The sequence below is a fragment of the Pongo abelii genome, chromosome 1, assembly GCF_028885655.2.
Source record: "Pongo abelii isolate AG06213 chromosome 1, NHGRI_mPonAbe1-v2.0_pri, whole genome shotgun sequence".
Taxonomy (NCBI): domain Eukaryota; kingdom Metazoa; phylum Chordata; class Mammalia; order Primates; family Hominidae; genus Pongo; species Pongo abelii.
In genome coordinates, this window is record NC_071985.2 from 68168835 (window position 1) to 68195509 (window position 26675).

The 26675-nt window shown below is 45.0% G+C and overlaps 1 protein-coding gene across 1 annotated transcript in view; it reads right to left on the reverse strand.

Annotated features, from left to right (window-relative positions):
- The window catches only part of LOC100456069 (voltage-dependent R-type calcium channel subunit alpha-1E), a 338487-nt gene that overhangs the window by 75779 nt on the left and 236033 nt on the right, over positions 1 to 26675 (reverse strand). The window contains exons 8-18 of the mRNA XM_054524611.2: positions 17974 to 18089; positions 13632 to 13685; positions 12893 to 12982; positions 11714 to 11923; positions 10849 to 10961; positions 9189 to 9301; positions 8716 to 8847; positions 8198 to 8270; positions 7168 to 7285; positions 4512 to 4579; positions 2890 to 2987 (exon numbers count right to left, since the gene is read on the reverse strand). Coding sequence (XP_054380586.1) covers positions 2890 to 2987; positions 4512 to 4579; positions 7168 to 7285; positions 8198 to 8270; positions 8716 to 8847; positions 9189 to 9301; positions 10849 to 10961; positions 11714 to 11923; positions 12893 to 12982; positions 13632 to 13685; positions 17974 to 18089 — 1185 coding nt within the window. The remainder of the gene's footprint in view (positions 1 to 2889; positions 2988 to 4511; positions 4580 to 7167; positions 7286 to 8197; positions 8271 to 8715; positions 8848 to 9188; positions 9302 to 10848; positions 10962 to 11713; positions 11924 to 12892; positions 12983 to 13631; positions 13686 to 17973; positions 18090 to 26675) is intronic.

The window sequence follows — 26675 nt, forward strand, 5'->3', positions numbered from 1 at the left end:
CTGTGCAGGGCACACACAGCTGAGCAGGGCACACACACCCGAGCAAAATGCACACACACCTGAGCAGTGTACACACACCTAAGCAGGGCACACACACCTGAGCAATGTTCACACATCTGTGCAGGGCACACACAGCTGAGCAGGGCACACACACCCAAGCAAAATGCACACACACCTGAGCATTGTACACACACCTGAGCAGGGCACACACCCAAGTAGGGCACATATACCTGAGCAATGTTCACACATCTGTGCAGGGCACACACAGCTGAGCAGGGCACACACACCCTAGCAAAATGCACACACACCTGAGCATTGTACACATACCTGTGCAGAGCACACACACCTGTGTAGGGCACACACACCTGGGCAGAGGACACACACCTATGTAGGACACACACACCTAAGCAATGTAGATACACCTGTGCAGGGCACATACACCTGGGCAGAGTACGCACACAAGCAGGGTGCACACGTCTTTGCAGGGCACACACATCTGTGCAGGGTACACATACCTGAGCAGAGTGCACACAGCTGAGCAGGGCACACACACCTGGAGGTGGCTCACACCAGCAACACCAACCTCACAGCACATGTACAGCACCAAAGCCCGGGTCTCTGCTGGTCTTGGATGTTTGCAGCACGTCCTTCCACCTCACTGTGCCCTGATGCACACTCTGCTCAATTCCCATGGCCCTGCCTATGCCTACCCACATTTCATTCATTCTTTCATTCCAGAAATAGTGAGTTTCTACTCTGGGCCAAGCGTTGTCCCAACTCACATCTCTCTAAACCCACTTCTCCCCCAGGCTTCCTCATCTCAGTAAATAGAACCACCCACTCCTAAGTGACAGCCAGTCCTACCCATCCACATTTTTGGATACCTGTGTGTATGTGTTTTTAACCCAAACTCATGAGTTCAGGGAAGGTGGAGTAGAAATTACTCAAGGCCCAGAGAATATTCCAGAGAGGAATATTCCCTATCAATCTTTGGCATTTCCCTATGAACCTTTAACGATTTGGAGGGGAATTTTTCTCTTTCACTCCAGAAGAGGGATCCAGGGGCCAGGCCTTTGTTATAAAAGGCAAAGGCAAGATGATGGCCGTGCAGAAGGGAGGTCCCCCCGCCCCCACACACAACCCTGGCACGCCCCACAAGGAAAGGAAGAGGCTGCCTGGGAGCCCTTCACTGGAGCTCTAGCCAACCAAGGGCTCCTCCCTTACTAGCTTCAAGTAACAATGACAGGGTCATTGCCAGGATAGACTTCCACCCCCTTGGGGGTCTCGGACCCTCCCACAGATGCCCCAGCACCACTCACCACTCACACAGTCCTCATGCAGGCCCCGACGCAACAACAGGAGTTATGTGGTTCTACGGTCACTTCCCAGCCTCTTCTCCAACATCCCCCTGTGTCACCACGCAGGGACCAGGCCACACAGGGCCCAGGCCGACTACCTGTAGCTCTACCACAGGTCCAGGCTAGATCCCTGAAGCAGTGGACTCACCACTCTCCTTTATCACATCCTGTTTCTCTTCCTAGTCCACTTCAACTGGGTTCTGTTCCAACCTGGCCACGAAAATGGCTCTTGTAAGGTCACTAACAGCTTTCATTTTGCCATATGCAGTGGTCCCTTTTCTGTTCCTCATTCTATGTGATTTTTCTACAGTATGTAGCACTGGCACCCACTCCTCCTTCCTGCAGTTTTCCTTCACAGGTTTCCAGCACACTATGCCTCCTGTTCTTTCTCTTGCCTCCTGGCTGCACTCCCTTGGTCTCCTTAGCTGGTTTCTTCTCTTAAGCAGAAGGAGCACTGTCAGCCTCTGTCCTCAGCAGCTGGGTCTCTGGGTCATCTGACCCATACTGACGACTTAAATACCATCTAAATGCGAATAACCTTCCCCAATCATTGTTTTAATTCTGACTTTTCTGAGCTCCTGATGCAGGTAACCAATAGCCTATTCAACACTTGGATGCCTTAGAAGTATCTCAAAATGAACTTTAGATTTCCACTAGTTTCCAGGGATCCAGTAACTACCACCACTCCCCAACCCATTGCTTAGTCCACAAAACCTTAAAACCTGGGATCAATTTTTGTTTCTTCCCTTTTATTCATCCTCACCCCTGCCACATTTAATCCATGAGCTCATCCTGTTGGCTCTCTCTCCAAACTACCGACTGAATGGGATTACTCATCCCCTCCATTTCCCCCACCCTAGTCTAAACCCCCATTACCTCTCACCTACTTTACTCTGAGAGCAGACTCTTTCCCTGCCTCCACTCTGGCCCCTACAGTCCATTATGCTCCACGGAACAGAGTGACCTTTTTAAAAGTGTAAATCATATCCTGTTCATCCTTCCACTTGAAGTTCTCTTGTGATTTCAGCTAGAATAAAAGCTAAACTCTTCCACCTGGACTTTAAGGACCTCAGAGTTGGCCCCTGCCCCCTCCCCGGCCCTGTCTCTATTTCCCCTCATTAATTACACACCAGCCACACTCAACCTTGCTGGGGAACACTCTTCCTTCAAAATGTCACATGACTGTCATCTACACACTTAGGTCTTGGCTTAAACAGCTCCCCTTCAGAGAATCCCTTCTGGCTTGACATAAGCTGCTCCCACCCAGCTCCTGTACTTCTCCACCATAGGACCCTGTTTCATTTACTTATAGCACCTGTCACTATCTGAAATGATGTGCATGTTTATTATCTATCTCGCTCACTGAAATAACAGTTCCATGAAAACAGACTCTGTCTTGCTCACTGCTGTATTCTCAGGAACAGTTCCCAGCATGGAGTAGGTACACTCCTATAACCAATAGTTCTGTGAGTTGATGAATTGGCTGTTAGCACAGGAGCTCAGGGATCAGTGAAGGGGGCAGCTGACTCACTCGATCGAAGGCATGTTGGGTGCAGACATCGGGCTGACCTCCTTGGCCTTCTGCAGTGCATGTTTCTGGTTGAAGGCCTCTTCTTCCTCCTGTTCATCCTAGACACAAAGCAGAGATGGCTTTGCCTGGGATCCCCAGGAAGGAGAGTAGCTTCCCTTGGCTCTCCTAAGGAGGAGTTCTGAATACCAAGTGAAGTGAGGAAGACACAGGAAGACGATAAACAAGGCAGCGAGATGTTAGGTTGGCTCAGAGACTTCTGATGGCCAGAGGCCAGGCCCCTTGGGAGTCAGTAGCCTCACAGCTCCAGCGTGGCCAGCAATCCTTGTCTCCATCCTGGAGCCATCCACAGGCTGCTCATGAGAACCAGGAGAAGTCTACCCCAACCCCTAGCCCTCAGTGGAGCTGGCTATGGCTGTGGAGGTCAGTGGCAGGAGCTGACACTTCTCAGATGTCCTACAGTGTCTGGAAGTGATGGAGCACGGGCCTTCCAGGCAAGGACCCCGCTAAGTAAAGTGCTGAGGCTGAGTGCCCCATTGTAGTGTCTTCTCTGCACAGCTATGTGGGTGCTTAGGCAGAGATCTCATCCCTTCAGCAGCATTCCTGCAAGTGTCCCCTCTATGTGATGAACTCAAGGAAAACCAGCTCAGGTAAAATGACTAGAGCTAATAAGAGCACATACATCTTCAGAGCATGCTATGGTTTTCACAGACGTTATTTTACTTGATCCTCACAGTAATCCTGTGAGGTACACAATGCAGATATGGCATTCCTGTCTCATGCATGAAGAAACCAATCCTAACGGAGATCAGGAGTCCAAGCAAAGCCAACACAGCCAATGGCAGGTGTGGGACTCAGACCCAGTTTCTCAGCTACTAAAGCTGGTATTTTTCCTACCATATATGCAGATAAGAAGACCCTCAAGGATGTAGAAAGATCATCAGAGAATGCATGGAAGAAGCTCAGAAACGTCAGCAGGATGCTATGCACCTCTGCCCAAAACCAAATTGGCACCCTCTGTGGAGAGAAGGGTTTTTACTCATCTCTGTAGACCATCCCACTGCTGTTAATATTGCCTCCCCACACTGGGGAAATTAATCAGAGAAAAGAAGGGAACAGTTCTGTGAGAAATTTAGTATCTGGCTTCATTGAAATTTCCCCAAAATGACCTTTGCCTACTGGAATATCCCAACAGCCATAGCCCAGGAACTGTGATGGCCCTGATCTCTCTCTCACCAAAACCCAGAAGGGTTAAGTCATGTGATTCAGGTCACACACCCATAGGCTGCAGTAGCAGAGGTGGAACTTAAAACCAGGGCTCTAGAATTTTCTTGACTCTCCATGATGATCCTGGAAAGGACTCCTTTGAGGGCTCATAGAAATTAAGATGTTATTTTCTGTGTTCCTTGAGGCCCCCTGGGCTAGGTTGAGGCTCACCAAACTCAATAAAAGTGAACCAGCCTTCCGTCATGGGTGTGTGGCTATCCAACTGTCCAGAAGTTTCCAGAAAGGGCCTTCCTGGCAGGCCTGAGTCAGACAATGTAGGCTTTTGGAGAGAGTTCCAAAGGCCAAAGGGTACCCAATGGCACTAGAGAAACATCAGATCCCCAGAAAACAATGCTTACCTTGGTCAGTTCCTGGGCGTTGGCGAGATTATCCACAGCGATAGCCAAGAACACATTCAGTAGCGTGTCTGGGGTGATGAATTAAGGATGGGCAAATAAGAAAAGCAAAAGTCTTCAGCGAGGCTGAGAGGCCACCTGATAATCTTTCCTGCCTGGGACACTAACAGGAACAGAAGCTACCCTGAAGAGTCACTTAAGCAGGGGCTGTGAGAACAGAGAGGGAGATGTTGTACAACTCTGTTGAAAGGAGAAAGAGGACATTTCTTCCCTCCTTCTGCATATCATCTCTTTACCCAGGATAAAGAAATACCTGAATCAAACCATCTGGGGGCCAGATGGGGTGAGGAAAATTACGATACTGTGAAAAATTATTATTTGATCTTTAACTGTGTTTCCTGGCATACAACTCTTAAAATCCTTAGAAATTCCAAAGTGTTATCTGGTAGCCCCTAGGTAGCTTCTGGATGGGGGCTGGTCACCAAACCAAGGCATGATTAGAGAGTTAGAACTTTCAGCCCTACCCCCACAACCCCTGGGGAGGGGGGAGGGGCTGAAGGTTAAGTTGATCACCAATGACCAATGGCTTAATCAATCATGCCTATGTAATGAAGACTCCATAACAATCCAAAAGGACAGGGTTCGGAGAGCTTCTGGATAGCTGAACATGTGGAGGTTCCTGGAGACTGGCACTCCCAGAGAGGATATGAAAGTTTTGTGCCCATCCCCCATGCCTTTCCCTCTGCCCCTCTTCAACTGCATCCTTTGTAATATCCTTTATAATAAACCAGTAAATGTGTTTTCCTGAGTTCCGTGAGCCATTCTAGCAAATTAACCAAACCCAGGAAGGGGGTTGTGGGAACCCCGAATTATAGCCTTCAAAACACAGGTAAAGTAACCTGAGGCATGCAATTGTCATCGTAAGGCAGGGGCAGTCTTGGGGATTGAGCCATCGACCTGTGGGATCTGATGATATCTCCAGGTAGATAGCGTCAGAATTGAATTAGAGGACACCAACTAGTATCCACTGCAGGATTGCTTGCTTGTTAGTGAGTAAAAAACCCCACACATTTGGTTACAGAAGTCTTCTGCATTAATTGTTGATGAGTAAGGGAACAGAAAAAGCACTTTGAGTTTGTTCAGCCACATTCAAAAGGTCTTTAGACAGCTGTGGCCTCTACCCATAGCAATAACAACTAAGAGAATCACTGAACAAGATGTGTAGGGAGCTCAGTGTGGGAGCTCATCTCCCCATTCTGGGAGGCTGGAATTGAATCCCACCTAGACCAATGGGCATCACACCATTCTGTCCTTAAAGACAAAAAGAATGAGATTCCAGAGCCCCTGTTACTGAGCATCTCCCAATGAGATGCTAACTTCTCCCATTCTTCTTGTGAGGGTCCTGAAGGGTTCCACGTTTCATTTAACAAAATGTCACACAGCAGACATGATTCACTATGAAATCTATTCCTATGCCATACTCTAGTGCCTGAAGTCTCAATTTCCAACTCTCTTCAAAGCCTATGTGTTGTGGAACATAGAACTGTTCTAGCATCAAAGCCTAGCTCTGACTACCCCCAGAATATCAGGAAAATGATGGTGCTATTGGGACACATGGAGCTTCCATGTCTGTGACTTACTGCCTAGTGTTCTTTTCATGAGTTTCTCATATTGAGCTTCTAGTCTGACCCAACCTCTAGATGTTTTCAGGGCAGAAAACGTAAAACAGCATATCTTCTCTATGAAACTATGGAAAATGCAAAAATACACCTGCGTCCCATGGTTCTGCCTTTCTGTTCTACTAATCCCAATTCACGGCCAACCCAACTCCCCAAAAGCATCTAACAGTTGTATAGAAGTTTGGAATTATAAATCACATGCAAATAAATTATCTCATTTAGTATTCACCACAAACAAAGGAGATAAATATTATTATTCTCCTTTCAGTTGTAAAAAATAGAAGCTTGGAGTGATTAAGTAACTTTCCCAAGGCCACACAGCTGATACACAGAGTTGCTGGGATTAAAACCTAAATCTCCTGTTCTAGATCTTGTGATTGGATAGGGCACTGGAGTTAGATGGAACTGGACTTTAGTCTCCCTTTACAATTTAGTAGTTATTTTACTCGAGATATTTTTTCTCTGTCTTGTAAGGATTAGATGAAATAGTGCCTATGAAGCACTTAGTTTAAGGTCTCACGTCTAGCCCAAATACAATACATATTTGCTATAATTAGCAGTAATAGCATTAATCCTAACACTAATTTTTTGAGATCTTACTATGTGGTAGGCTCTGTTCTACATTAGCATGTAATTAATTCATTAGTGGTATAATGTGCCTATTTCAGCCTACAGTGATCTCTGCTTTGTCTAATGTTCCCCAGCTCATAGTACCTCCAACCATTCAATGTAACAGCCTACGTTATTCTTTGCATACACGACAGATTTGGATAATACTCTATCTTGTTTATGTTTGTATTCTTTACCCAACTAGTACATAAAGTCCTTCAGATCAGGATCCTTATTTACTTTAGTACACCAAACAATGTCCACGCCCCTGTCCCACCAACCCAAGCTCTAGCACCACCACCACCAATGCCTCCTCAAATGCTGGTCCAGGAAGGCAGGCAGCTTGAGGAGGTGCATCTTAAAAAGGATACAGTTGCCAAACAAGGTGAGCACAATGAAGTAGATGGCAGACCACATGCCTGAGCTGACCCCGCCCTGGGAGCGGATCCCATTGTACATCACCTCATTCCAGTCCTCACCCGTCAGGATCTACACAAAGCAAATGACAGGCGCATCAGAAACCTGGGCTGGAGGAGAAAATAGAGCCAATGCCAAGGGCAAATTCTGGGCCTGGGTCTTTTGCATCTACTCCCTTGCTTGACAATCTTGCCAGGGAGTTAAAAAAAAAAAAAAAAAAAAGTCATTCCCATAAATAATCCTAAACTTTCTTTTCATATGGAAAAGAATTTTAGGCATTGAAAATGGAAGGAGAGCATCAAAGGGAAAGGTTCTGTTCCTCCAACTTCAGAATGTCTCCCACCTCCAGTTTTGCAAGGTCCTTGTGGAAATGACACAGATCAGGTGGTCTGGTCATTACCTAACTGTCCTCAGAGCTGCCCAGATACAGGGTCTGGAACAGCAGCATGATTGGAAAGAGCCTTGTGGGCTGCAGTTCAGGAAACTTGGGTTGTGGTCCAACCTCAGATTCTGGCCAAATAGTATTTTTCTTTAGGCCTAAGACACTATCGATTTTGAGTTTTCCCCATGATTTAAACAGCTGAGTTTTTGGGGGGAGTAGGGGTGGAAAAGAGACCTTGTTAAATAAACACCATTTAATGGATACCTCATTAAATGGGTTAGAAGATGCCCCTAGATTTCAGAAAACCATAGATGTGATTCTTGGCTGAATGCCTCAGACTCAATGTCTCCTGCAAACTCACAGGTGTGAGAGAAGGACAGTAAGATGGTCCCAAGAGAGCTCTCTTACTATTGGTAAGAACAAAGCCACAGAAGTTCTAGGGATTACTGTAGTAATGACTGCTCAACTACAAAGAGTGCCTCAATCCCCTGGGAGGCGCCTGGAAAGGAAAAACAGAATTATCCTGAAACTCATCCTTGTCTTGCAGTGTGCAGTCCAAGGGACCCCATGCAGCACTTGTGAACCATCAGCTGGCCTCATACCTGGAACACGGTCATGATGGCTGCAGGGAAGGTGTCAAAATTTGCCGAAGGAGTCCCATCATTAAAGTTAAACCTGAAAAACAAAATTAGAGAAAATAATGAAATGAAAATCTCACATACCAAGTTTTCCATCCCCCAAGACCACAGCTTTCATCATTTCTTTTCTCCTTTCTTCTACAACCCCCCTCTTCCCTACTTTTTCCCCATTTCACATAACTTACAAAGACTGTAACAGTGACTACTACTGATAAACTATGCACTTTGAAGGATGTGCCCACGCTGCACATTTCAGGGATAGCACCAAAGAAATCATTCCCCGGAATGAGAACCCTGTACAGCATGAAAGGAATAAAAGCAGAGACGTTTACTCCACATATGCACTCACTCAGTGGTTAATTCAAGCCATGGGCAAAGGCAGACAGGATAGTAACATGGTGATCGAGTTAATGACCCTAGCCCAACACAGGCTATGACTGGGTTTTGAGCCTCCTTTGGATGGAAAGCTTCTGGGCACTTACCTGCCTCCAAATAACTGCATTCCTAAGAGAGCAAAGACAACGATGAAGAGGAAGAGGAGGAAAAGTAAACTGATGATAGACTTCATTGAGCTCATCAAGGAGACCACCAAATTCCGTAGGGAAGCCCAATACCTACAAAACCCAGACAATGTGACAGCTGTGAACACTGCATACCAAGTCACCCCCCAAGCCCAGCTCAGCATATGCCTGGTAGTCTATGAAATAAGCTGCATTTGTATATTTGTAGGAAGTAAAAAGGGCAGCAACCTATTGCTCCCCTTGGGAATGTGGCACCATAGATATTTTTGTTTAATCTTTGGATAAGAAGGAAGAGCTAAAGAATAGAAAAGGGGTGGGGCAGGGAAGGGATACTTTCCCCCTAAGGGGGAAAAAGAAGATGGAAGAAAATATAAGGCAGAAAAAAGGTTCTACTCTCAAAGTCATTGGGAAAAATCCAAATTCTGATCACTTACTTGGTTATTTTAAATATTCTTAGAAGCCGGAGGGCTCGCAAGACACTGATTCCAAAAGACGTACCAGGTCTGAAGATTGCCCAGACCACTTCAAAGATACTGCCCACTGTGACCTAGAGAGGCAATGCCAGCCACAGTGAGAGGAGGAGGAGGAGGAGAAGAGGGGGCATTCTAGCACCCAGCACACCATCAACAGCTCTCAGTGGGGGATGGGGAAATAAAAACTCTCCTCTCCCACCAGCCCTACCTTCAGTAGAACTACCTATGTGGGAAGCTGCCACCTCTCTCTCATTGCTCTCCAATCCCCTTCCTAAATTTAATCCTTCATACTGTAGATTGGCTTACTGACTCCTGTCCTTGGTGAAAACTACAACAGCCAGTTGCTACTTCTGCTGCTCTGACAAAGGAGTGGTACTCAAACCAAGGAAACTGATCTGGATTAGTACAAGTTGCTTCTCAATACAGAAATCTCAGAGAAGGTCTACATTCTCTCATCATCCTAAAATTTAGTGCTAACAAGAACGTTTCGGTCCTTGATATAATAAATATCTTTCAGTCATGGAGGTCTTGCATCCCGCAATGTGACAGTTCATGGTGATGTAGGATCTGATTGCTACAAGATGCAGCAATTTCAGATGAACAATTCTATTTCCTTTATTTTAATTATATATTTATTGAATGTCCACTATGTTCTAGATATTGTGCTAGGAGAAACAACAACTATTAATCCTGATAGCAATGCCGAAAGGTATGGACACAAAGAAACTGAGGTTAAAGTGATCTCTCACTAGCTGTTATGCCTGAAAATTGCCCGTACTCAGAACCATATGTTCCAAGTTAAAATGTAGATTAGCAAGTGTTCAAAATCTTTAGCACCTAACTGAAGCTTTGGCAGAAAAAGTAGTGGGATTGGCAGAAAGAGAAGTGGTTCAGGAGCCCAAAGTTCTGCGACCCAGTTCTGCTGCTAACTGGGTGTATGAACTTGGGCACGGTAGCTTCTATTTATTCTTGTGTAAATGGGAAGGCTAACTCCTGAAATGTAATATAGTTCATAGGACTCCTGTAAGCGTCAGGGGACAAAAATAAAAGATACGTGAAAGCACCTTGAAGTGTTAGCACAATGTATACATTTAGATATCCATACTATTTAGAAAGTAAACAGCTGACTGAGATATTCTCTGTGGGGACTTGCTAATATAAGGGTGTGTGTGTGTGTTTGAATGAGGGTCTATTTAGATAATTATCCCAATTTTAAACTGAAGTAGAAAAACAAATATATAAGCTTCTCTTTCCTATGGAACCACCTCTAAAATCAAGTCCTTTGTCCTTTTCAGGCTTCCCCCAAGATAATAAGTGGTTCAAAACTCTGGCTATGGGTAGCTTTGTAAACTCTCATGGAGCTATACACTTAAATGTACCCTCTATAATGTATGTGTTACATTTTAATAAAAATATTGAAAATCAAAGAGCTCAGAAAAACAAACAAACCCTGCATGGGAAGGATTCACTCACTTCTGAATTCCCTTTAGCTAATCTTATCTATTCCCCTTTTACATATTCTGATTTCAGTGCCTCATGCTGAGGAAGGAGTAAGCTGCTTATCTAAAACCAGGGCATATCAACACAAAGCAGGAGCAGAGGCAGGCTTCCAAGGACTTACCCCAAAATCAAAGCAGTTGAATGAAGAGTGAAAATAAAGGCGAGGCCCCATGCCATACATCTTCAGGGACATCTCCAAGAGGAAGAGTCCCAGAAACAGAAATTCTGCATAGTCTGGAAGTATTAAAAGTAGAGCATTGGTTCCACATGTGGGGTGGGCTCATGCACTTCTCAGCTAACACACCCACCTACAGAGGATCTCACAACAACACATGTCAGGACATTCGGTGGCCACATCAGGCCAGGGCTGGACAGAGCCTAATGATGTCCGAATACCCTCTGACCCAGGCCAAGTCCCAGGCACACTCAAGAGATCAGCATTGCTCTCTTTCAATAGGTAGGCCTGTCACTGGCCTTTATATGGTAGAGGGCCCTCGGGGGGAAAGAGAGGACTTACTACGGCTTTGATCAAAGAGCTGGATTCCTCCCCACATGCCTGGCAGGGACAGGCCCCTGACCCTCACTCACACCCAGTGGCAGTCTAATCTGGAGCTGACCTATAAGCTCTTCTTCTGGTCTATTTGAGATCTCCATTGCCCTGAGAACTTCCTGCCCAGGATTTCAATGATCAAAACTCCTGATCATTGAGCCTCCTTAAGAAAGGAAGTGAAGGCTTTATGGTACCCAAAGGTATAACGCTATGCTATCTTGTTGATTCATCAACAATGATCTGTTTACCTAAAGAATGAAAGCTGGAAACAGTCATGAGATACTCCAGCCCCCTTGAGGACGATGTGGCCTCCCTCACAGCGTGAAGAGGTAGAACCTCTCCTAGCAGGGTGCTTTGCTGTCTTGCGTTCACACACACATCAAGCTGCCCGACATGGGGACCAGCAGAGGAGGCTTTAGAGAGAGGCTTTACTTACAGAGGAGGTGGGTGAGCCACTGGGGCTGGTTGTGATGGACAATGGCCACACAGGCAGTGTTGAGTGCCACAAGGCTCAGCACAATCCAGTAAAACACCTGGGATTTAACCATGTGGCGAATGGAGATGCGCAGAAGCCTTTCCTTGTGCCGGAAATAAGAGACCCCGTCTACCTTTGCACTTTTGATACTGGCTCGGGCCAGAGGTGTGCCTAAGCGGGAGAAGTAAGGAAGAATGAGGCTGCAAAATATCCTGTGGTCTGGGCCAGGGAGCATTCGAAGGGCAAGATTGGCTGCTCTAGTCCCAGGGCAAGGTGTCTGCCACATTGCAGGTGTGGGGAATCCCCATCTTATGGGCTCAGTAGTTTCTATAGGCAGTGACCCTGTTTTTCCTCTCTGGGCACTCTCAGTCCTAAGAAATGGGAAGATTCCCCAGGCAGGACACCAGCATCTTGAATCTTAATAGGATTGTGTTTATGTTTGCAACAGACTGGGCTTCTTTCTGCCCTTTCCTTTTAAAATAGCTTCAAGCACTGGAATTCTTCTGCTACACTGGTGATATTTCTACCACTGGTGGCACAAAACAGCAATGAGCTTTGTAAGTCTCTTCTGCTTTTGAGGATGGAACAAGACCTTTCCCTTCTTCTGGGGAGGAAAACCCTGCCATCAGCCAGAATCTCTAGAAGCACCTGAGATGGAACACTTAATGTTAAAGAATTGCCAATCAGAATTAGTTTAAATTTCACATGATGGAAGTAGGTGGGGGCTACTGTTGTTAAGCAGATGGCTTCAAGATCTCACATCCGTGTCCCTGGAAGAAACAGGTCCTCAGGATCCTTTGAACAATGTCCCAAAGTGGGTTCTCATCATCACTCCCAGGAGAGGGCGGATACTTCTGCAAATGGAATACATCTGCCACACCTGAAAAACTTGGGTTGGATTCTTAGCCCTAAATCCCATGTTTCGTGTGAACAGCATCCCCAGGTCCTTTTTTTTTTTTTTTTTTTTTTTTTTAAATAAATCATTGTAATCTAGATTCGATTTCCACCCTTTTCCTTAATTACATTCCTAAATTCTGGACTGTTTGGATTCTTTCCCTCCTTGTGGTGCTTCTCAAAGGACAGGATCTCCCTTTTCATGGGAGATTCAGAGCAGTAAAAGATCTAACTGGATCCACTTACCCACAGAGGAGATATCAACACAGTGCTCATCACTGGAGTCTCGAGTCATGGCCTCTGTCCGGCTCCTCTTGATGGTTGCCCTTCGAAGCACTGCACCAGGGAAAGGGAAGACCAGTGAGAGGCCACAAGTACACCCAGACCATTCTGGACAAAATTTTGAGGAATGCAGGCAAGAGGCCTTGTGTGAGGCCCCTGTAACACAGGCATCTATCTGCCTTTAATACCTGAGCCAGGGTAACAGAAATCAAGGATGTCTACCGGACCACAAATGCTGTGCTCACCAGCACCTTCCTGCAACACAAGGGCTCTGGAAGCCATGCTAGAGCCTATCTAAATGCAGGAGGTAAACAGGCACTCTGTATCCATCTGTCCTGGCTCTTCATCTACAATGCCACTTCCTGGTAATGAAAGTGGTCTCAAGGTGATTCCCACACATTTTAAGAGAAGGTCCCTTTAGATAGCATTGGTTGTAGGATGGCCTTTTCCTTGCTCAGTATCAATCACATGCCCTGGAACAAAGAAACTCTTGGGTTTCATTTTCATCACTTTAAAAGGCATTTAAATATGTGACTCAATTCTCTTCATTTTAAAGCATGAGGGATTTTATGACAGAAAGACTCTCATTTCAAATCCCAGAACACCGTCCTTCATTTCTTTCTCCCCTTCTGATCAAGAGAGATTGCCATCGCCTAAGAGGGGGCAAATGCAACTGGAATAAGGCATCAAAACATTTCCTTACCTTCTAAGGCAGATGTTCCAGCATTTTTATTTTCTTCAGCGAGCATGACTTCCTCTATATGGAAACAAATGGTTTGGTAAATTATCTGTAAATGCCAAATTATTCTGCAAGATGAAAATCCCTCAGGGACAACTCCAGCTCAGGGCAACAGAGAGAGAGCAGAGTTCAGAGCCTGTCACAGGCACCAGCATCAGAAAGAAAACAAGTGTCACAGAGGGTGCATGGAGAGCTCCTGAGAACAGAAAGGAAGCCTCAGGGAGGGGGTGCTTGGGGTAACAATCAGTTCTGTGTCTGATACACCTGTTCAGGAGGATACTTGTGAGAAGAGAGGAAGAGGCTAAAATCCTTGACAGGAATGAAAAATTTCCATTTCCGTTTTTAATTCCACCCAGCTTCCTGTCTTTCCTAACTCCTTGAACTTCTAGCAGCAACAGCTTCCTTAGCTTCTCTTGCCAGTGGCCATGGGTTATAATATCTACACCCTCATTCAGGAGCGGAGCCCATGTTTTGCGCTTTATTCTATGTCTCTGAGGAGGAGTCAGAGGAAGATGCCCAAAGGTCCTCAGAGACAGGAAGGGGGCTTGTGGGTTTCCTCCTGTCCCCATCGCTTCCATCCTTTGTTGGTTGACCAGAGCCTGAGCCAAAGAGGCTTGGGCCAATCATGAATTTGTCCCTAAGATAAAATAAAAAAAGTATTTGGTTTTTGTCTCTGGTTCCTGGCAGTCTTTCATATGCTAATGAAATGACTCATGGAGGAGAGAGGGGCCCTGGATAGGTTAGAGGAGGTAGCTTGTAGCCAGAACAAACAGCCACAGGACTAGAGGCTAGAACTTTCAGCCTCCCTCTACTCCCACTTCTAGGGAGGAGGGGGCACTAGAGATGAGTTTAATTGCCAATGGCCGATGGTTTAATCGAGCATGCCTATGTAATGATGGGCATGCTAAATGTTGGGGTTCAGCATGTTGGGGTTCAGGAGGCATCTGGGTTGGTAAACACATCAATGAGCTGGGAGGGTGGTGTTCCCAGAGATGACATGAAGCTCTGCGCCCCCCACCACCATACCCTGCCCTATACACCTCTTCTATTGGGCTGTTCCTGAGTTGTATCCTTTATAATACAGTATGGTTTTTCCAAAGTTCTGTGAGTCATTCTAACAAATTACTGAACCAGTGGGGAGTGGGGGGATGGTTGTGGGAACCCCAGATTTGTAGTCAGCCAGGCAGATATGTTGGTTGCCTGGAGACCCCACTTTTGGCTGCCATCTAAAGTGGGGGCAGTCCAGTGGAACCGAGCCTTTAACCTGTGGGGTCTATGCTAATTTGAGGTAGTATTTAGTGTTAGAATTTAACTGATTGTTGAACACCTAGTTGGTGTTAGAGAACTGAAGGACTGGTTGATGATGAAATAATATATTTGCTTGTTGGAGTTCTAAAATGACACCAGACAGTCCCCTGTACTCTTCCCACTTGGTGCCCCCAGGAGCAGTCCCATACTCTACTGAGGTGGCATCATCTGAAGGGGAATATTTTCTAAGACTTGTTAGACCAAACCTCACTAGCATCCCTCCAAGTGCACCAACAAAATAGCCCTTCTCTCCCAAGTCTGGTGGGATCCTGCATGCCCTATGAGGAGTGACGGGATGAGTTTTGAGCTCAACCCATAGGCCAGGGAGCCGGAGACCTCGGTAAACATTCCCTAAGATCCCAGCTGCTGGGGGAGAGCTAGCCTCAGACCCTACTAAACAATGGTTTAATTTAAACACTTTTAACAAGTAAAAGGACATTAGGAAAGGTTAAAGTCATTACCATAATTCCAGCTACAGATAAAACTGAGAGTACATAATGTATTTCCTAGGGAGGGGAATATTTTAAGGCTTAGATGGTACTCACCGGATGGCCATTATTACCAAGTCATAAATGTTTGCTTTCTCTTTTAAGTATAGCCTCTGGCAAAACGCTAAATTAACAGATTAAGTGTTATTGGTGCGGCACTCCTTCCGCAGACATAAAGGGTTTTTAAGTCATTTTATAGGACATGTTTGGAGGGCATCATTTAAAAATTAGGAACTTGTTAAAATACCTCATAGCAACTTTAATTATCTTAGCCAGACAGTCACTTTTGCTGTGCACAGTGTCTGGGCTTTGGGGTGGGCAGATCTGGGGACCCCCCAGGACAGATGGAAGGTGTGTGGTGCTGCCGAGATCTCTGGGAAGCACTCAAGGGCTCTGGATTTGCTGAAGCCACCCCCCTTCCTCCTCACCCCATGCCTTTTGCCAAGTTCGCTTTAGAACTTGAGTGTCTTTCCAGGGAAATGTAACCCATCTGTCTCTGATTCACTGGCGCTCCATTTGTAAAGGGAAGGGCCAGGAAGCACACTTTGACGTCGCAGTGCGTCTTTTTTCTTAGAAGGAGGAGAGAGCTGGCTTTGCCAACTGGAAGAAAGGGAAGCCTTGGAATTCTGCAAGTATTTGAAAAGCAGAGCCCCAGCGAGCAGCATACCCTGCCACCTGACCTGTGCGGGGTGGCCAGGGCTGGGAGGGCTCCTTCCTGGGTCTGCTGCCAGCTCTCTTAGCGGTCTGTCAGATGGCTCCTCCGCCGAGAAAGCCAACGACAGCTGGGACCATCAAGCTGCCTGCCTGGCCTAGAGGCAAATCTGCTTGACCTCCCATGGTAAGCCTGAGTTACCATTCTGGGAAATGGTAGGGGATATTCGTGTCCACTTCATCCCTACAAAACAGCCTTGGAGGAGAAAGGGCGAAATGTAAGTATAGTCAATACGCATTGCTCATGTTTCCAGAGGCTACAAGGGAGTGCAGATCGCAATCATACATGTACCCTCTCAACCCTTGGAGGTCACCAAAAGTTGACTGCAGAGCTTAGAGAGGGTTTTTGTGTGTTGGCAGTCACAGTAAGTGTCATAGTGTCATTCCAAAGCTCCTACAGAAGAATAAGGCTCAAGCAACTAAGCACTAAATCATACTCCAAATTTTTCCTCTGTGACCTCACTTTTGTCCTATGTTTTCTATTAGGAATAGAGAAAAGATACTGTCATATGTGTAGTTTTTATTTAAGAAATCACTTGTTCCTCTGGAAGAAAATGAAGATATATAATACTAATGCAAACCAACCTTTAAAATAATAAAGAAAGCAAACCCATCCTTTTTATTGACAAGTATGGGGGTGATTGATGCCCTTCATAAGCATCTGAGCCACAGCCAAACTTGAATCTGGTGGCTCTGTGGGTTAATGAAATCATGATAGGTTTAGACCTATTCTCACAGGCAGCTGAGAACTATTCCTAACGTTGAGTCACAGGGTGAGAACTGATGACAGCTCAAGGCTTAGGAAAACACCTGTTCTCACCATTATCTCCTCCCTGGACGGCGGCACTACTAGTCCCTCTGCTTCCAGCCTTGTCCTTCTATGGTCTATTCTCAATGCAGCCAGCACACGCTCCTTTATGGTCTAAAGTCAGAGCACGTCAGTCCTCTGCTCAAAACCCTCCCGTGGTTCTTGTGTCACTCAGAGTGAAGCCCACAGTCCTTACAATGCCCCATAAGGTCAAACACGATTGCTGCCCACTTCCCCATGTCAGCCATCACTCTGTCTCCTGTTCCTCCTCCCTATTCCTTCCCCCTTCTGCTCCTTGGGCACCCCTGGCTCACTCCCATGTTAAGTACTTGGTGCTGAAATACTCCTCTCCCAGAACTTCTTCTGGCTCACTCCTTCATCTCTTCAAGTCTACACACCAATGGGCCCACCCTGACCTCCTATTTAAAACTGTGGCACATTCTATACCCCATACCCCTAACTTGATCAGTTTTCTCATCATACTTACCACCTTATCATTGTCTTATAAGTTACTCATTTATTATTTTGTTTATTGTTGCCTTACCCAACTAGAGAGCTTTACAAGAGAAGAGCTTTGGTGAGCTGGTTGACTGTTTGGCTCACTGCTGTATCCCAAGTGCTTAGAACAGGGTCTGGCACAAAATAGGCACTCAATAAATATTTGCTGAATAAATGGATTGCTGTGACCACCAGGAACGGTATTATAAAATGCCATCAGCCCAGTCTCAGCTCCAGGATTGGGTTATGTTACTTTTACTCAGTTCACCTTGCTAAGATGCCTGCCTTAAGGTGTTAGGACAGTTTGATAGGACAGTTAGACCCCAGAGGAAGAAAGTCGGATGAGCAGGGAACCTTAAGAGCCAACCAGGCATCCAGAGTGTTTCTCTTGTCTTGTCTAGGCTGCTCCTTGAATGGGAGGATTGGGAGTGAGGGGCCGGCCCTGATGTCTCTGCAGCCCACTCACCAGCCTCCTGCAGCCCCCCAGGCCTACCTGCTTTGTCTATCCAGGCACGGTAGCCATTCAGCTCACGCTCAATCTGCTGCTGGCGCCGCAGCTTCATGAAAGCCCTTCGGTTCTCCACTCTCTCTCTCTCTTTGGCAAATTCCCTGTGGACAAGAAGGATAAGATTCACTGGGTTTGGATAGGGCCATGACTAAGGGAAAGGGTGAATCAAGCAACAGAGAGAGAGCATCTGGGCAAGTACCTCTATTAAGCCCATGTACTCTTTCTCCTGACCCAGGCTGCAAATATGACCTCCTTACAATGTTACACAGAAACACACCTCATTCAGCCTCACAAAGGAAGCCTTCCCAGACTAGCTGCATTCCAGTCAGGACCAACTGATTGCTTGCTCTCTTTTGAAAGGTATGTTCTTAGCCGTGTGAGAAACTAGGTTTCAAAATGCCATGTTCCACCTCTTTGGCTACAACGAAAACCCTTAACCCTCTGAAGGGCACAGCTACTCTTTCTCCTTTTGATAACAATAGTGATTAACGTATATTGACCAATTACGATGTGTTGGCCCTGTATCAAGGTTTTTACACCAATTAACTCATTTCATCCTCACAACCATCCTATGAAGTATTAATACTATTAAAATTTCCATTTAACAGATGGGGAAGCCAAGGTTTATTGAGGTGAAATACCTTGCTGGGATTTGAACTCTAACCACAATGCTGTGTTGCCTCTGCTGTCCTGTACTCTGGTGCTCAATAAAAGCTGCCACTGAAGATCAATGAGCCTGATGACTTCAAAGGCTAAAATGATTACTTGCCCAAGATAATCCAATTAGCAAGAGGCAGAGACAAAATTCAAACTAATGTCTTCTTCCAGGTTATGTGCTGTTTCCACAATGCCTTAGCTGTCTTCCCTGCTATCTAGAAGTCAACATTTAAAATCTACAAGAGGGATTTCATTTCAGCCCAAGGTTGAGGAAAATAAGGATATAAAAACAGACGGGTTTTTGTTTTTCTTTAAGGTAGTATCCTTTTCATTGAGACAGTAGCATAAAAATCCATTGCTCTGTGTTGGGTTATTAAAGACCTAGAATAAAATTCATAGCGTTAGTCAAGCTAGTGATATACTGCTTGATTTTGTGTCCATTTATTCATACACATATTGCATTCTGGAGAGAACAGGAGCAAATAAGATTCAGCTTCATAAACCTTAGATTTAACATGTCCATCAGGCTCATGAGTATATATGTGGCCAGACCTGGGAAACAAAGCATACTCCTTTAACTGGTCCCTCTCTCCTCTGAGGATCTGAGTACCCTGTCCTCCTCACAGAGGATCCTGGGGTTATTCAGATGATTATGCATATTACCATTATTTAGTTTACCAGATGACTGCTGAATTCCCCCACTGAAAGGCAGCTCAAAGCAGGGCACTATGAATATCTTAATTTATCCAGTTCCCTTGGAGCAAGGCATAGAAATGTAAAAGGGGGAATCTGGCCTATAGAAGAAGAGTGTTCATATTCTCTAAGGACCCTTGGCAACAGCCTGTGGCCTAAGGTAAGAGGATAGGTAATTGGCTCCTTTTCCTTTGTTCTATCCAGGGTTTCTACACCAAGAGATGCAACAGAAATCAAGAAGGGATGCATCTAGATTTCAGAATTCCAAACAAGGGGAACAAAAATAAATCCCCATGTGATGCAGCAGAAACACCACCATTCTATTTTCAGAGCTGGGGATCTAGGTATCCTCTGCTGCTTACAAACTGGACAGTCACCTTGCTGTCTCAATTTCCTCATCAGTCAGAGTTGACATTAGGACCCATATAAACCCTAGGCTCATAACCAGAGGCAGGGATAGATCTGGTTGACTCTGAGAGTCCTGACTAGATTCCCATAAGAGATTGTACGGTGACACAAATCCAAGTTGTGTTTCATTCCAGATACTTCTCCTTACCCAATTCTGTTATCCTTAATTTTAGGTTGCTCCTCCAGCCCCAAACCTGGCTCCTCTGAGGGAGGATAATCTGTAGGTCCCCTCACATACGGCTCTTGCATACAGGGAAGTAAGGTGAATTGGAGTCAAGCATGGATGAGCCTCTACTCTAGATGCTACATATGTATGCAAGGTTTGGGTTTCTAAATTTCAGTCATGGAAACTAAGAACAAGGTGGATCTCTTTGCACTGCATGGTTGAACACAGTTTTCTTCTTTTATCCTGGTTACTACATTTGTATTTGTGACTGCTTTTTTTCTGCAGCAGTTTACATGAGAAATATAAATTGTAAAACTCAACTATTCGTACACAGCTAATTCTATATAATTAATCAATAAGATGAAGTGGAAGAATTACATAATCTCATACAAGGTAGAATGCCCAAAACATTTATCATGTGTGCCTGGAGGGATGAGGAGAGAGAAGACAAATGCTTCTTTGAAATCATTTTAGGTTATTATTAAAATTAGTATTTTATGAATGTATGAACCTATAAGGAGCCATTGCTACAGACAAATCACAAAGTGGCTAATTTCTGCCTTAATGAAGTAACTGGTTTTAGCCCATAGGCTGATACTAGGAGGGTCTTCAGTCATTCACATTTATAGACTTGATTATGCTGTTGCTAACTCTTAGGGATTAGAAGTGAGGTTGATGAAAGCCTAGCTCCAGCCTGAAATGTCTGCCCATGTTATGTGACCCCAGAGTCAGTCACAGGGCACCTGGACTGGTATCTCGATGCTTGTCTAGTGATGAAGATGTTCTGGTAGGTCGGCTGGGGTAAAAAAGCCTCAGTTGGAGGACTGCTTGACTCATGTTTTAGCCTCTCGCTCCAGACCTCTCCTCCCGGCTCCATGCAGGGAGCTTTGTTTACTGATGCACAGCCCCTCACTGCTGTCATGACAACCAAAAGGAAGACAAAGTGCCAGGATGGGCTGGCCTGTGTGACTCAAAGATCTGTTTATCCACACTCCTGTACACACTTGCATGCTTCATCACACATATTGGCGTGGATACACACACTCATCCTGGCACAAGCAGCATATGTACACACACTGCCAAGCACACAAATGGCCACATGGTCATATTCCTATTAATCTTCAGAGTTCATGTTTCAGAGAGCTTTGCTACCCATAGGGAAACCTTGCCAAGGTTCCTGTAAAGTCTTTGCTTTAGGAAGGGGGAATTTGGGTTAGACATCAAGAAAAACCTCTTCAACCCTAAATGTTCTGAAACTAACAGAGAAATTGGAAGCAAGATTGGCAATTCTGTGTTAGAAGTGGTTTCATTTCAGTGCCATTGGAAAATGGGTTGGGGCTGGGGTGAGCCTCTCCAATGTTTCTATATTTTCAGTGTTCTTACGAGCCTGGGGAACCATTTCTCCCATTTTTCAGAGAAGCAAACACAGCCCCAGAGAAGGTAAACACCTTACTGAAGGTCATAGAGTTCAGCAGTATTAAAGTTATTTATGCTTTATCCCTTGGCTTGTTCCAGAAAGGATTTAAGAAGACTTAGGTTGTCAATAAAGGCAAAAACAGAAGCTAGCCCTCTAAATCCTATCCATTATTGACTCTAATAAGCAGGATGGGTGATGCAAATGCTCAACGACATCATATGGGGTCATTCTTCCTTAGAATCTGGAGCTTTCAGAAAGCTCCTCCTATGAGCAGAAATCCTTCCCTAAAGTGGTTAAGGCAAATAAATGGCATTACATGAAGTGCTATATCCCACTCCTACTCTACCACCTTATGTCCACGGCAATGGAAGACAGACCAGGAGTCTCACAGACCAGGATATCAGGCGATGGGAACCTGACAGATCACCTGTCCAAGACCGGCTTTCCATAAGCAGGGAAACTAAGGCATAGAGACAGGTCAGATGACTTGCCATTTCCAAGGATTAGGGTGGTGGCGGCAGACCTGGTGCATCATGTTCCAAAGCCAGTGCTATTCCACAGCTTCATGACATTTCAGTTATGAGAACTCAAAGAAGATTATTCTTTTAGGAGCTCAGGGAATGACTTGTCTTTTTTCTTTCTCTTCTCAATATTGAGATCTCATTTATTTGTTTGAGTAGACACAGGGGAAGAAAAGCATGACAATTAATGTAAGGGAGATAATGAAGGAAATGGAATATGTTTCCTGTTTCAGTTTTTAACCTTGAAGTTGGTGGAATCCAGAATGTTAAAGTATAATGATTAAAAGCTCTGAAGTTGTACAGACCTGGGTTTGAATCCTAGCTCCACCGTGGTGTGATCTGGGGCAAGTTCTTAAACTAAATCTTAGTTTCCTCATTCATAAAATTAGGAATAATGATCATACCTATCTCAAAAGGTTGTTGTGAGGATTAAATGATAGAAAGTGCAAGGTATAGTAGGTGCTCCAAGTAGCTGTTATATTACTGACATTTCTGAGAATGTATCATAATACAGATAACCTATTATCAAGGCCTTTATTTTATATATTCATTCCACCTCCAAAATACAATTTATTGAGTGCCTACTACACGGTAAGTACTGTTTTAGAATATGAGGATATAGCAGCAAGTATAATTGGGCATGCTGGTATGCACCTGTAATCTCAGATACTTGAGAGGCAGAGGAAGGAGGATGGCTTGAGGCCAAGAGTTCAAGACCAGCCTGGGCCAGAGAATAAGACCCCCTTCTCAAAAAAGGAAGCAAATCTTTGTCCTCAACAGAGCTTACATTATACTGCAGGAGAAAAACTGTAAACAAGATAAATAAGCACAATAAACAGAATGTTATAAACTGATAATTCCTCAGGGAAAAATAAAGCAGAGAAGTATAGTAAGTATTGGGTGTCGGGGAGCTGGAATGTTTGGTTGAGTGGCCAGGGAGGGCCTCACTGAGGCGACTTGAGGAATGATATGAGAGATGTGAGGAGGCGAGCCATGCAGACATCTGGGGAGGAGGATTCCAGGCAGAGGTGATGACCAGGGCAAAGCTGTGGGGCAGAAGCACCGTGCAGGAGCTTTTGAAGAACAGAAAAGGGCCAATGTGACTAGAGTGGACTGAATACATGGAAACAAGGTCAAAGTGGTAGCAGGCAGTGGGGAAGTAGAGGGCCATCACGTAGGGCCATAGAGACCCTATAAAGATTTGAGTTTTACTTGGTGTGATTGGGAAACCATTGGTGGGTTGCAGCAGAGGAGTCCCACAAATTAAGTTTGCAAAGAATGTCTCTGGTTGTCCTGTTGAGAAGAGACTGAAGGGGATTAAGGGTGGAAGCAGGGAGATCTTCCAGGTTATATCCAGTTGATGGTGGCCTTGGCCAGAGTGCTAGAGTATAGCTCATGAGAAACAGTGGGGCTCTGGATAGACTGTGAAGACACAGCTAGGAGGGCTTGCTGGCTGGTGGACGAGGAGTGTGAGAGACATGCATCCAAGATGACCCCAAAGTTTTAAGCTACAGCAACCAGAAGAATGGAGTTAAATGAACCGGGATGGAAAAGATAATGGAGCAGGTTTGGGAAGAGGGAGGATCAGGAATTCAGCTGTGTATATAAGTCAGCTGGATATCCTGACACGTTTATATTAAAGATCATTAAGCTCAATAGCACCAAATTCTCTGTCATCCACACAATATGTGCCAGCTGCTTCAAGGATTATCTGCTGTGAATGAAACAGAACCATCCCAGATGCTCTTTCTCTGCCACCCTCCTTCCCCTCTGCTGGCACATGCTAGAAAGATGTTAACTGATTATTCAGTAAAACATCACCAATAAATTGTTGTTGATATTGCTGCAAATAAAGTTTAAAACAAAACCAAAAAACCCACAAATATTCTTGGATGCTACACTATTTCATTATAACTGCTTCACGAATCCCTCCCATAAGTGGGATGATCACAGAATAGCATGTACTATGAATATTGAAAAGTTATGAGTTCTCACATGGTGGCCCTTAAAACCTTTTAAGAAAAGGACTAGGAGACCACACTTTCATCTCTGTTTTGCAGTTTGGAAAAATACAGGCTTTCAGGAGTGTTGAAAGACAAAGAGTTACACAGCAGAATTCAGATCTACTCTGTTTAATTCTCCACCAGTCTGCACCACCTCATTGTGGCACACAGATACTATCAAGGCATGAACTCAGAGGTGTACATGTTGCTTTCTCTCTGTCTCTGCATATAATAGTGTATGTTTCAGTCACAATATTTCAGTGGGTTCAAAGCCCCATGGTGCAGGAAGAATGAGCCACAGGGAAGTAAGAGCATTTCATATTCTTCTTTCTCCTCCATCTACACCCCCCACAGCACTCTAATTACAGTCTGAAAGAAGCATCCTAACAGAGAATAAATGGCTGTGTTCTTTTCAGAGACACATTTCACACCCCTCTGAGAAGGCACAGCAACCAGCTCCCTCCCCAAAAGCTTTGGAGGTGTCTGAGGAGAGGTGCAGCTGTGTTCAAGGAAGAAGCTGTGAGTTTATTACCAGGCTGAAGCTTTGTACACTTCGCCCTGTGTGGGCATTTTTCCCCCTTGTAAAAAGTTTTGCATTTCCCACAATCCTTTGTTCAACATCCCTAGATAATTTAAACATCAAGGATTCCTCTCAGGAAGGCAAAATGTCATGGTTCATCACCAAAAGGTTCTTCCTTGTTAAAACAAGTCCTTTTATATGCTTTGGGATGGTCAAGTGGAACCAAGGAGAAGGCCCAAAGCTGACAGAAATGGGATGGTGGAGATGGGAAAGAAGAGCCAAAATATGAGGGAAAATGGACCAGGGGGAGCTCCTGAGGAGAGACTCGAAGTGAGCGAAAGGAAGTTTAGAGGCTCGGTGTGGGCTAACGCACCAAATGTGACTCAATACACAGAAGGACTAGCCTGGCCTTTCCACTTGCTGTCCTTTCCAGGGATGCAATTAAAATGGGATGGGATGTATAGGAGTTTTGATTCACACAGTCATTAATTCACATCTTCAGGGTATCTTAGAAAGTCTCTCAGACTTAGTTCTATTTTTCAGGCAGGAAAATCCAGGCTTAGAACAGCAACTTGACTTATCCATATCACACAGTCTGTACTAGAAGCAGCTGTACCTCAACTATTTCCATTTCTTGGAATTGTCTCATTTCTCGTTGGTGAACCTATGATGCTGTAAGCTCTGCGAGGGCAGAAACTGTGTAGATTGCTCTTGTTCATGGTTATGCCTGAAATCCCAGCACAGACAGGCTGTCTGGCAACTGTTTACATCATGAATAAGTGCATCACACGCTACAGGCAGCCACCAGACAAGAAGCAGCTCAGATTTGGGAACAACAGGAGAGAATGGAGTGGAGGGGGCACATACCCTGTGCCTTGACCTAAAACAACTGAGGTTAGCTCAATTCCAGGTCAGTCCTGAAGCTGTGTGGGTCCAGGGTCTGTGGACTCAACAGGGGTTTGGGGCTCAGTGGATCTTTAGACTTCAGCTTATCCTTCCAGGAGAGGCCTCTTCTCTTGGGCTTCCATGACACCCACTCTTTTGTTTGATTCTTCTCAATCTCCTTCACTCCTCCTCTAGACATTGGAGTGCCCCAGGGCCCAGACATAAGTCCTCTCTTCTAAAACATTCTCCCTCCAGGTGACGTTGCACAGGCCCATGGAGACTTCCAACATCATCTCTATGCTGAAAGCTACCGAATTTTTGCCTCCAGCCCAAATTCACCACTGAGCTTGAAACCCAGTTATATAACTGTCAACTTGGCATCAGCTACTTGGATGTCAAATAGGCATCTCAGATGTAACATGGTCAAGTGATTTCTCCCCAAACTGCTCCTCCTCTATTCTCTCCCACCTCAGTAAATAAAACCACCCAAGTTAGGGGTCATTTTCCATTCTTCCTTTCTCATCCCAACCTCAGCCCAATCCATAAGCAATTCCTGGCAGTCTTACCCCTTTTCTCCAAATCCACTGCTGTCACCCTAGTCCGGGCTACTGCTGTCTCCTGCCTGGATGCTTCTTGCCTTCAGTTGGCTGCAATAGCGCAGTAGCCTCCCTTACTGACTTCACATTTCCATCTTTGTCCCAATCCCCCTATTTCCTTCATAGCAGGAAAACAGGGTGACTTGTGAATTCAAAATACATCATGCTATCCTTCTGTTTAAGACTTTCTTCTGGCTTCTCATAGTTAAAATACAAACCCTTTATTGTGGCCTATGAGACCCTCCATAGATCTGCTCTGTCTCTCTTCCTGACTACAGGCATGGGATGGGGGAACTTTCCTGATCACAAAATTAAAATTAATGGCCCCATTACCTGCTGCACTCTACCACATTAACCTGTTTATTTCATTAATAACATCTGTCCCTAAAAGCTACCTTGTTCGGCTATTTGGTTTTTTGTCTTTGCTCAAGAATATAAGCTACACAAGAAAAGGATCTCTTCTGCCATGTTCACCATCATATCCTCAGAACAATGCCTGGTGCCTAGAAGGAATTCAAGCAATATTTGTTGCATGAATGGATAAAGGCATCAGAACATTCAGAAGTACATATTCTTTCTTCTGGAGGTTACATCTATGAGTCACAACCACTTCAGATCATATCTACTGGTAATGTAGTCAATCTAAGAATTCTCAACCAGGACCTTCTGAAAACAAGCTGTACACCTATTCTTTGACACTCTATATGAACTTTCAAGACCATTCCAAAGCTGTAAAGCAACATCATGGCAGGAAATTTTTCACTATATTCAGCTTAAATATTTTCTGCTGCAATTGAGACTTCGTCCCTCTGTAGTCTCAG